Source organism: Carassius gibelio, chromosome A24 (assembly GCF_023724105.1).
Source record: "Carassius gibelio isolate Cgi1373 ecotype wild population from Czech Republic chromosome A24, carGib1.2-hapl.c, whole genome shotgun sequence".
Taxonomy (NCBI): domain Eukaryota; kingdom Metazoa; phylum Chordata; class Actinopteri; order Cypriniformes; family Cyprinidae; genus Carassius; species Carassius gibelio.
Window position 1 is genome coordinate 2,878,937 of NC_068394.1, and position 11,885 is coordinate 2,890,821.

Consider the following 11,885-nt stretch of genomic DNA (forward strand, 5'->3'; position numbering starts at 1 on the left):
AACATGGTATTTGTTCGTCTCCCACTTGAAAAAAACAATATTGATCCTCTGTAGCTAAAGTTATAATTTTTTTTTTTTTTTTTTTTTTTTTTTTTTTTGGACACTGACATTCTTTTAAATTTGTAACAGTTTTTAAAACTGTTTTTTGGAGAGAAGTGTTTTAGAGTTAGAGTGTGTGGTTTTGGGGATTTCACAAAAAATTGTGATTGACTCCAACATGACACATTCAGCAAATAAGATATTAAGATTGTTCTATTAACATGATTAACCCCAAATAGTCTAGTAATATTTTTCCTACTTTCTGTTTAAATATTACATAATCTGACAGTTTTTCTCTCTATTTTCGTGACTTTGTTGAGTCCTTTGCCTTCCATCTTCTGGCCTCTCTGATGTTGGTGCTGGTGTCATGACTGATTCTGATGGTCTTTCTCTTTCTCGTAGTTGTGATTGTAGATCCGAGGAGGATGTCTCTTGCTCTGTGGCAGTACTTTGTTCTGATGTTCCAGGGTTCTCCTGTGCATGTGTCCTAGCTCTTGTAGGGACAATGGTTGATTCTTCTATTATATCTCTTAGCTGTGACAACATTTGCTGCCCACCATCGTGTCCAGCCACTGCAATATTGTCACACAAGCAAAGAAACAGGTCATGCATAACATAACAACATCACAAAACAAATGCAGCTGCAATGTTTCTGTAAGTCAGTCCCCCATTTCCAATGGACCACAAGAGACTAAGACTAACAAAATGCACAGCAACTTTCTGTTTAAAATTAAAATAATTTTCATCTCAAGTTTAAAATGCAAAACAAACAACAACAAAAAAAATCTAAAGTTAAACAGCAACTGTATACATATTTATATACCGACTTATGACACTTACTATTTGGTGCACTTAAAGAACGCTTCCTGATGATATTTCTCTTTAACACATGTCTCTCCTCCATTGTGAGTCTGTGGTGCATGTCCTCCTCTTTCACTGCAGACAATCACAGTATGTCAATACAATTAATTTAAATAAGATATCAATGAAAAGTTATTTATATTTAATATTTAACTATTAAAATATCATGTCAATTGTTTTTTAATGGATTGCAAATTTACATACAACAAAAAAATAAATGAACACCAATAGCTATTCCTGCTAAAGTAACTATCATTTCAGTATTCATGGTAATATTGTATAGTATAGTCTGATCATCTGCAAACTCACACACACATGCATGTTTACAAGTGACATCTTACTGAGGGGAGGAATTCCTTCCATACTATTTGAATGTCTAAGAGTATGGCCTGAAATTAGAATGAAAAAAAGAGAAAAAAACAACAATATTAATAAAAATGCTATTTATTTTATGTAGAGCTTTTTTTTCTCATTGTTTCCGAGACTTACCAAAGGCTTTATTTCTTATTTCATCTTGATCAAATGTTTCTTGAAGCAAATTTAAGGTTTCCTGTAATAGTTCTTCTTTCTGTTGCAGAATATCATTCTGTACTTTTCTTAGCACATTGTGGAGATGTATCAATCTAGGATCATCACTCATCTGAATCTCTAAAATGAAGCAAATATCAAAATGATTTTTAAATGTGTCGCAGCACAGACGTTGTGGCCACAAAACGCATTTGTATACCAAAGCCACAATTTAAAATGTATACATGTCTTTGCCTTATATATCAATGTACGAAGTAGTATTTGTTTTAAAGAAATATAGCACCAACACATTTTTTCAATCAAAACATTTTACAAAGGAATATTTTGTAATGGCTCTAAAACATTCCTCAATTTGAAACAATTAAAATTAAAAATCATTTTCATGTAAAGTTTAAAAAGCAACAACAAAAATCTAAAGTTAAACAGCAACTGCATACATCTTATATACCAACTTGTGACACTTACTGATTGGTAAACTTAAAGAACGTTTCATGAAGATATTACGCTTTAACACATGTCTCTCCATGATTGTGTGTCTGTGGTGCATGTCCTCCTCTTTCACTGCAGACAATCACAGTATGTCAATACAATTTATTTAAACATGATATCAATTAAAAGTTAAATATATTTAATATTTAAATATTAAAATAACCTATCAATTGTTTTTTAATGGATTGCAAATTTACTTACAACAAAAAAATAAATGAACACCAATAGCTATTCCTACTAGAGTAACTATCATTTCATTATTCATGGTAATATTGTATAGTATAGTCTGATCATCTGCAAACTCACACACACACACACACGCATGTTTACAAGTGAGATCTTACTGTGGGGAGGAATTCCTTCCATACTATTTGAATGTCTAAGAGTAGGGCCTAAAAAAAAAATAAAAAAACAGCATTAATCAAAAAAAAAAAAATCAGAAAAAAAGGCACTTTATTTTATGTACAGCATTTCTTTTCTCATTGCTTCTCAGACTTACCAAAGGCTTTATTTCTCATTTCATATTGATAAAGTGTTTCTTGAAGCAAATTTAATGTTTCCTGTAATACTTGTCCTTTCTGTTGCAGAATATCTTTCTGTACTTTTCTGAGCACACTGAGGAGATGTATCAATCTACGATCATCACTTGTCTGAATCTCTGAAATGGACCAAATATCACGGTGATTTTTAATTGTGTTGCAGCACAGAAGTTATGGCCCCAAAACGCATTTGTATACCAAAGCTACAATTTAAAATGTATATATGTTTTTGCATTATATATCAAAGTACGAAGTAGTAATTGTTTGAAATATATTTAGCACAAACAAAGTAAAAATATTTTATATATATATACACAGTATTGTTCAAAATAATAGCAGTACAATGTGACTAACCAGAATAATCAAGGTTTTTAGTATATTTTTTATTGCTACGTGGCAAACAAGTTACCAGTAGGTTCAGTAGATTGTCAGAAAACAAACAAGACCCAGCATTCATGATATGCACGCTCTTAAGGCTGTGCAATTGGGCAATTAGTTGAAAGGGGTGTGTTCAAAAAAATAGCAGTGTCTACCTTTGACTGTACGAACTCAAAACTATTTTGTACAAACATTTTTTTTTTTTCTGGGATTTAGCAATCCTGTGAATCACTAAACTAATATTTAGTTGTATGACCACAGTTTTTTAAAACTGCTTGACATCTGTGTGGCATGGAGTCAACCAACTTGTGGCACCTCACAGCTGTTATTCCACTCCATGATTCTTTAACAACATTCCACAATTCATTCACATTTCTTGGTTTTGCTTCAGAAACAGCATTTTTGATATCACCCCACAAGTTCTCAATTGGATTAAGGTCTGGAGATTGGGCTGGCCACTCCATAACATTAACTTTGTTGGTTTGGAACCAAGACTTTGCCCGTTTACTAGTGTGTTTTGGGTCATTGTCTTGTTGAAACAACCATTTCAAGGGCATGTCCTCTTCAGCATAGGGCAACATGACCTCTTCAAGTATTTTAACATATGCAAACTGATCCATGATCCCTGGTATGCGATAAATAGGCCCAACACCATAGTAGGAGAAACATGCCCATATCATGATGCTTGCACCTCCATGCTTCACTGTCTTCACTGTGTACTGTGGCTTGAATTCAGAGTTTGGGGGTCGTCTCACAAACTGCCTGTGGCCCTTGGACCCAAAAAGAAAAATTTTACTCTCATCAGTCCACAAAATGTTCCTCCATTTCTCTTTAGGCCAGTTGATGTGTTCTTTGGCAAATTGTAACCTCTTCTGCACATGCCTTTTTTTTAACAGAGGGACTTTGCGGGGGATTCTTGAAAATAGATTAGCTTCACACAGACGTCTTCTAACTGTCACAGTACTTACAGGTAACTCCAGACTGTCTTTGATCATCCTGGAGGTGATCATTGGCTGAGCCTTTGCCATTCTGGTTATTCTTCTATCCATTTTGATGGTTGTCTTCCGTTTTCTTCCACGTCTCTCTGGTTTTGCTCTCCATTTTAAGGCATTGGAGATCATTTTAGCTGAACAGCCTATCATTTTTTGCACCTCTTTATAGGTTTTCCCCTCTCTAATCAACTTTTTAATCAAAGTACGCTGTTCTTCTGAACAATGTCTTGAACGACCCATTTTCCTCAGCTTTCAAATGCATGTTCAACAAGTGTTGGCTTCATCCTTAAATAGGGGCCACCTGATTCACACCTGTTTCTTCACAAAATTGATGACCTCAGTGATTGAATGCCACACTGCTATTTTTTTGAACACACCCCTTTCAACTAATTCAACTAATTGCCCAATTGCACAGCCTTAAGAGCGTGCATATCATGAATGCTGGGTCTCATTTGTTTTCTGAGAATCTACTGAACCTACTGGTAACTTGTTTGCCACGTAGCAATAAAAAAATATACGAAAAACCTTGATTATTCTGGTTAGTCACATTGTACTGCTATTATTTTGAACAATACTGTATATATATATATGTCAATAGAACAAAATAATTCAAGTTTCAATTGTCAGCAGTGTAAACTTGCTATTTATTAAAATATGCTACAACATACATTAAATATATCTTAGAAGTTGTGATGTGTTTTCAATGACCAAACTACAGTTCAGAATTGAGCTACTAAAGAGAAGTTGCAGCTGCAGTTTTTATAATATCTTACCTCTCACTTGCAGATGAACTATTCCTGTCTGCAGACATCCATCATGAAAGACTTTGCATGTATAGTCTCCTGAATCTGTTGGCTGAAAGTTTCTCAAAGTCAGAGCAAGATTTCCTTTCTCCAGCTCCTGGATGGACATACCGACTCGGTTCTCATGGTTTGTTTTCTCCTGCCTGTTCTTATACTGATAAATGAGCTCTGTCCCTCTGAACCATCTAATGTCTAAAGACACAGCACTGGTTTCAGGACAGAGATGAACAGGTAAGATGACGTCTGATCCAGGGTCAGCAGATACAGTTCCAACAGGAGTGACAAGTCTAAAGTCTTCAGCTGGAGGGAGAGAAACAGATATATTGTGTAAAGCATTAATAAAAGTAACATTCATAATAACTGTACCACTGTAGAGTGTTTATTATCATTTTCATTTCTGATTTACTAGTGATTTACAAGGTTGGAACTTGGACTCAAAAGACAGACTTTGAAATATTGCACAATTTTAAATAATACTGCCATTTCTCCTAATCTTTAGCTTGCTTTCTCATCTAGTTGCCTAATAAACTTGGCATTTTATATAACACATCGATGGCCTTTTTACAAATAGTTTTGTTCCTCATTTGTAAATTGCTTTAGATAAAAGCATCTGCTAAATGCACAAACGGACCTTAACAGAGTTTAAGATATTATTACAGCAATATTTTTTGGTAAAGATGCTTTGAAAACTTTAAATAAAATAAACTACAAACAAAGTTTGTCCTACTGTGCATCAAAAAAGTGACTTTGACATTACTAGGATAATGCTCTACAAGTTGAGACAGAGGGACATTTCAGTTTTCTACAGCTTCAGACTGAAGTAGTTTTGAAGTTTTGTTTTTAGCTGAATACTCACAGCTGATATGAAGGAAAACAGTATCTTGTATTTTTTGACATTCATAGATGACCTCACAAATATAGTGACCCTTCTGTGAACTGCTGACGTCTCTGAGAGTCAAAGACGCATTTCCATTGTGTAGATCTTGCAGTGGGAGACTCACTCGACCCTCATAGTCTCTGTTCACTGTCACCTGTCCATTCTTATGATGACAGACCAGATCAGCCTTTTTCCACCACTTGATCTCCATTGAAGCAGCACTGATTGCTGGCTCAAAATGACATGATAGAACAGCATCATCTCCAGGATTAAAATATACTATTTCAGATGGAAATACAAGAGAGAGCTCTGAAAAGAGAGAGAATAATATTACTATTATGAAAATACCAGTCAGATGTTCCAGTTTTGTAATAGTGTTAAATGTACAGTGAGCATTAGAAATACACATTATTTTTCTTTGGACTTGCCTTGACTAGTTTTTGAGTCTTCTTTAGCTTCAGCCATTTTTTATAGTTCTGCACAACGATGGAAAATCCACTGTAACAGAAAACAAACTATGACAGTATGAATGTGTCCATGAACACGTCCTCACATCTTTTTTTCTTAAACCTTAAGTTGATTAAATTAATAAATCTCTAAAACGCTCTAAACTTATTAATAAAATATAGCAAAAATTGAACTTTAATATTAATTAAATAGTGTAGCATGGATAAAACAGATGCAAATATGATGCTACTATCTGAAGATATTGAAATATTCTCCATCATAAATCACATAAATGCTTTGTAAATGAGATAAAATCAAACAATGAATGAATCTGTTACAAATGTTGTCACTTTAAATCACAAAACGTCAGATCTAATAAAGTAATTATTATCATACTTAAAATACTGAAAATAAATGTGTTAACTGGTACAAACTGTATTAGGCTCGTTGGTGTCCCCTACAGGCAGAAGAGACAACATGCAAACGCTTGGTTTAGAAATAAATCAAAACTGAAAGGAGCTAGCTCCTTTACTTTAAACGACGTCCTTTATAAATAATGTTTGCTTTTTAGTGATAACGAAACTGTAATATTAGATATGAAAAACAGACACGGAGAAAAAATAGTCTATTTATGCAATGTAATGTAATGTTGTCCTCAACACAATACGGTTGTTTGTAGGCAACTTCAAATATTTTAGTCTCAAATCTCTGACTTCGGCTCAAACGAGCAACAATCAGAGGCACCCGTCGTACTGTAGTTTGAATATAATTCGTCTTATATACGATCAGGTTGAATCTTACAGCATGTATCAAACTTGTTAGAAAATAAATCTGCTTACCTTCCTTCTGTTAACAGCGGCAAAGGTGTTTTCCAGACTGGTCAGATGAGATTTTTATTTCAACGGTTCAATTGAGGCTGAATGTCACATGACATTTCCCACGTTCTTTCACTTTTACTTTTTTTTTAATCTATCATCAAATGTTACACAACAACCCAGATGAAACACAAAAGATAAGAACATTTTAGATAGAGTTCTTTATTAAACATCATGTGTCAGTTACAACACAGAAAACAAAAATACTTTATTTTAGATTGGAGCTGACCTTATATTTTACTAAATCCTAATTTAAGTATACATCTCTAATATCTAAATATCTAAAGCTCATACACATTTGTTTTATATTTGTTTTTACTTTGTAATATTTTAGAACTGTATAGACAGTGAGGCCTCATGGAGAGCTGAATATTTTGCAGGTGGTCAGTGTAGATCCCAGACACATCCTGAAGACCATCACTGGACTGACATACTCAGACACACTATTTATCACAATTTATTTTGAGTTGAACTAAACAGTTAAATGTCAAATATGAGGACTACAGAGATTTATTGAATCAGTGCATGTAATCTCGCGTACTTGAGGTAGCAGTATACCCTACAATGTTATCAAACCCCAAATCAGAAAATATAATTATTCAGAAACACTACTTTATGTAAAAGCAAGTTAGCAGCATGGCTAAAATCACTTACTGCTACATTATTTTGGATTTCACAAATATGAGAATGATTCCAGATCACTCAGAACAGCTTAATGTAGGAAAAACTGTGACTCTGACCAAATATGGTCATTTAGTCAAGATCTATTCTATACAAATGTTTAATCACAAACTTGTAGTTAATAACAGTATATTTAATTACAAAATGTGGCATTTTCTCTCTCTTTTTTCTTGACTCCTTTGCCTCCTGTCTTCTGGCCTCGGTGGTGTTTGTGCTGCATCTGATTGTGATGTTCCTGGTCTCGCTTGTATCTGTGGTGGTACAGCTGATGAAGATCTCTCTTGGTCTGTAGCCACAGTCTCGTGTCTCGTTTCTTGATTTGGGCTCTGTTGGGCTCGTGTAGCTCTCTCTGATGATAACTCTTGCTCAGTAGCTTTACCCTCTTCTCTAGTTTGTATTGTTCTTTGACTGCTACGCTCTTCTTCCACTGCAGTTATTGACAGACAAGCAAAGAAACAGGGCATGCATAACTTAAACTTGAACTAAATAAATCACATATATATGCAGAAGTAAATCACAAACACACATGCAAGTACAGTGTCTACTAAGGAGGTAAAGTGGTATCTTACTGAATGGGGGAAATTCTTCCATACTTTTACTGGTACATGTAGAATCTGAAAATTAAAAATTTAAACAAAGCCAATCAGAGAATATCTCTAAACTTTGTTCTGTAATTTTATATCCTACCAGTGTACTTTTTTTTTGTTTATGGGCTAGTAATAATCTGGGGTGCTTTTCCCAAAACCATGGTTGCTAACTAAGTTAACAACTTTGTTGGTTGCAATGCAATTTCTCATTGCCAACCAACTAAGTTGCTAAAAGGTTAGCAACCATGCTATTGGGAAACGCACCCCTGGCTGGAGCTAGAAGCCATCATTTCGAGTCTTTTTGACAAATGTCTTTTCATTTTTGTGGAGGTATCAGTACAGTGTCAGTAGAAAACCTATCTTTGTATGAAAAGCTTTAAAATGTAAAAGTAAATAAACTACTTTTGGCATTTCAAGACACTGTATGATATAAAATCTTCCCCACCAGAAGCATAAAGGAAGCATCTACCTGGTCTCCTGTTTTCCATGTCCAATCCTTCGAATTTGCTCTGATCTTGCACTGCAGGAAACCACAAGATATTGTGAAAATAAGGTAATTTAGTATGTCAATGTCAATCCCATATAAAAACATGGCACGAATATTAAATGATCAGTTAAACCTCAATGGCTCTTCCAATCAAAGATTACAGTGACATGATCATTTCTGCTGGGTTGTGCAAAATTAGACTTGAATGAAATACTCTCTTTAAATTGAGTTTGAATTTAATTGGTCATAGTAAATTGCAATAAAACGAATGGCAAGATTACACATTTACTGAATTGCATTTAAAATGAAAGAAATTCAACATTTTGAATTGTACAAATCCATCTTAAATTGAGCTGTCATTGAGTTCGGAACTTCTTCAAAACTTTCAAACAAGGCTTGTCAATCCAAAATGTAAAGTTTGTCTTGATAAACTCTGCTTTTTAATTAATTATAAGAATTTCTTTGAATTTAAATTAATACTCATTTTGTTTCGTTTCAACCAAATTCTATAGCCATCCTGTCTGCCTTAACTCAAATTGAGAAACTGAATTTGTAATTAAAAAGCCATTCTCAATGGAGCACAACCCTTATCAATTACACACACATGAGCATTTAAAACATTTAAAGTGGTGTCTTACTGAATGGGGGAATCCCTTCCATACTATTTAAATGGCTAGATGACCGATCTAAAATTGAAAACATGAAAACAAAATTAATCTAAATCATCATAATACGTCACAATCAAAAATGTATAAATTCCATTGAAGAACTTGGTTATTGTCACACACAGGTTAAGAGGAAGAAGATGAAAAAATGTTCAAACAGGTTTCCACAAACAAAGGGATATTTAATAAAACAAACTCAGGTGATCCAAATCCGAGAAGGAAATGTAACAGCGCGTCTACACATGAACAACACCAGACAACAACTGAATGAAAGGAGGAACTCAAATAATGAACAGGTGATGACTCATTAATCAGAAACCATAACGTAAAAAACAGGCCATAGATAGAAACAGATGAAGACGAACCAAAACCGGCAGTTTGTGACAGTAATGCAATAGTTTTCATGTAAAATCTCTTTATTTTCTTTTTTATAATTTAAAGATCAATTTTGTTTCTCACCGTCTCTCAGACTTACCAACAATATTGAGTGTTTCTTCAAGCAACTTTATGGTTTCATTAAGTTTTACTCTTTGTTGCATAATGTCTTCATGCGCTTGCTTTATGACACTGCAGAGATGTTTCACTCTCTCAATCTCTAAAATAAACCAAATAAAGTACTTTATCAGTCTTCAGCTTACCAGCATATGTATTTCATCATGCATGTTAACTAAAACATAAAAACTACTTAATGCAAACCTGCTAGTCACTATAGTGTTTGTCAGGACACTAAGTTAAATATGCATATACAAGTGTATGAACTACAGAAGAGAATCAGCAGATGCAGTTTGAACAATTTCTTACCTTTAACTTGCAAGTGAACTACTCCTCTCTTCTGACATCCATCATGAAAGACTGTGCATGTATAGTCTCCTGAATCTGATGACTGAACATTTCTCAAAATCAGAGCAAGATTTCCTCTCCTCAGCTCCTGGATGGACAGACTGACTCGGTTCTCAAAGTCATTATTTGTCATCTCCTGTCCTTTCATATACTGATAAATGAGCTCTGTCTCTTTGAACCATCTGATTTCCATGGACACAGCACTTGTTTCAGGTAAGAGATGAACAGGTAACATGACATCTTCCCCAGGGGCCACACACAGAGGGTCAGATGAAAACACAAGACTAAAGTCTACAGCTGGAGAGAGAACTACATTTATTATCAAAAACATGAAAAGTAGTACCATTCATAATGATTTTAAAACTGTAGTGTTTATTAACAATGTCATTTCTGATTTATTAGCAGAGGTTGGAACTTTTGGTGTCAAAAGTAATGTTCCTGTAGCTCAATTGGTAGAGCATTGCGCTATCAAGCATAAGGTTGGGGGTTTGATTCCCTTGGGGAACATATGATAGGTAAAAATTGATAGCCTGAATCCACTGTAAGTCGCTTTGGATAAAAGCGTCTGCTAAATTTATACAATTTAATTTTAAATTTTAATTAAAATTTTAAATTTAATTTTAAATGTAAAAGGCAGACTTTGATATATGGCATTAATTTGACAGGCATTTCTCCTTTTCTAGCTTGCTTCCTAATCTAGTTGTCTAATAAAGATATTATTAAGGCAATATTTTTCTGTAAAGATGCTTTGAAGCAATGTCCATTGTGGAAAACTATAAATAAAAGTGACTTGACTGAGCATTTTATCGGTACTTGTGCTCCAAGAGAATCAAACCTGTGACTATTTTGCACAGAACTCTACCAGCGGAGGTAGAGGATCTATTTCAACTTTCTACAATTTTAAACTGAAGATGTTTTACCTAATATGGATTATCTTTGAAACTTGTTCAGTTGAATACTTACAGCTGATATGGAGAAAAACAGTATCTTGTATTGACTGACTTTCATGGGTGACTTCACAAATATAGAGACCCTTCTGTGAACTCCTGACGTCTCTGAGAGTCAAAGACACATTTCCATTTTGTAGATCTTGCAGTGGGAGACTCACTCGACCCTCAAAGTCTATGTTCACTGTCATCTTTCCATTCTTATAATGGAAAACTAGATCTTCCTTATGCCACCACTGAATCTCCATTGAAGCAGCACTGACAGCCGGATTAAGATGACATGACAGAACGACATCATCTCCAGGATGGGAAAATACAATATCAGACTGGCAGACAACAGACAACCCTGAAGAAAAGAGAGAAAAAAAAAACTATAATAAAAAAATAATAAAGAAAAAAAAATATTGCTTGCTAGATGTGCCATTTCTGTAATAGTGTTTTATGTACAGTGAGACTCAGCCGAAGCGTGCTACACATTATTTTTCATTTAACTTGCCTTGACTAGTTTTTGACACTTCTTTAGTTTCAGCCATTTTCAATATTTCTGCACATCTGAGACACCGATGGAAAATCCACTGTAACAGAAAACAAACTATGACAACATGAATGTGTCCATGAATATGTCCTCACATCTTTGATGATGTTTAACACTCCTTATGAGATATCTTAAGTTGATGAGCAGTAAATCAATTTAATTCAAACCTCTAAAAGCATATACTTTAAATATAACTATATTGCTCAGCATGGATAAAATAGACTGTTTTAGAAATTATACATAATAAAATGAAAGGCACTTGCTCCTTTACTGGTAATATATGGCCTTTGTAAATAATAATAATACTAATAATAA

The 11,885-nt window shown here is 34.2% G+C and overlaps 2 protein-coding genes across 2 annotated transcripts; both read right to left on the minus strand.

The window, feature by feature from the left end:
* Window positions 1-266: 266 nt before the first annotated feature.
* LOC127945936 (uncharacterized) lies at window positions 267-5,811 on the minus strand. Its single transcript, XM_052542137.1, has 9 exons — window positions 5,486-5,811; window positions 4,600-4,929; window positions 2,417-2,575; window positions 2,262-2,309; window positions 1,894-1,989; window positions 1,390-1,548; window positions 1,242-1,289; window positions 880-975; window positions 267-611 (listed from the first exon to the last, which is right to left on the minus strand). Exons 1-9 carry the CDS (start codon window positions 5,715-5,717, stop codon window positions 313-315), a joined length of 1,467 nt encoding a protein of 488 aa, XP_052398097.1. The 5' UTR covers window positions 5,718-5,811; the 3' UTR covers window positions 267-312.
* Window positions 5,812-7,535: 1,724 nt separating this feature from the next.
* Window positions 7,536-10,395, minus strand: LOC127945949 (uncharacterized). Its single transcript, XM_052542162.1, has 6 exons — window positions 10,050-10,395; window positions 9,724-9,843; window positions 9,222-9,269; window positions 8,566-8,616; window positions 8,079-8,123; window positions 7,536-7,936 (listed from the first exon to the last, which is right to left on the minus strand). Exons 1-6 carry the CDS (start codon window positions 10,321-10,323, stop codon window positions 7,647-7,649), a joined length of 828 nt encoding a protein of 275 aa, XP_052398122.1. The 5' UTR covers window positions 10,324-10,395; the 3' UTR covers window positions 7,536-7,646.
* Window positions 10,396-11,885: the final 1,490 nt, after the last annotated feature.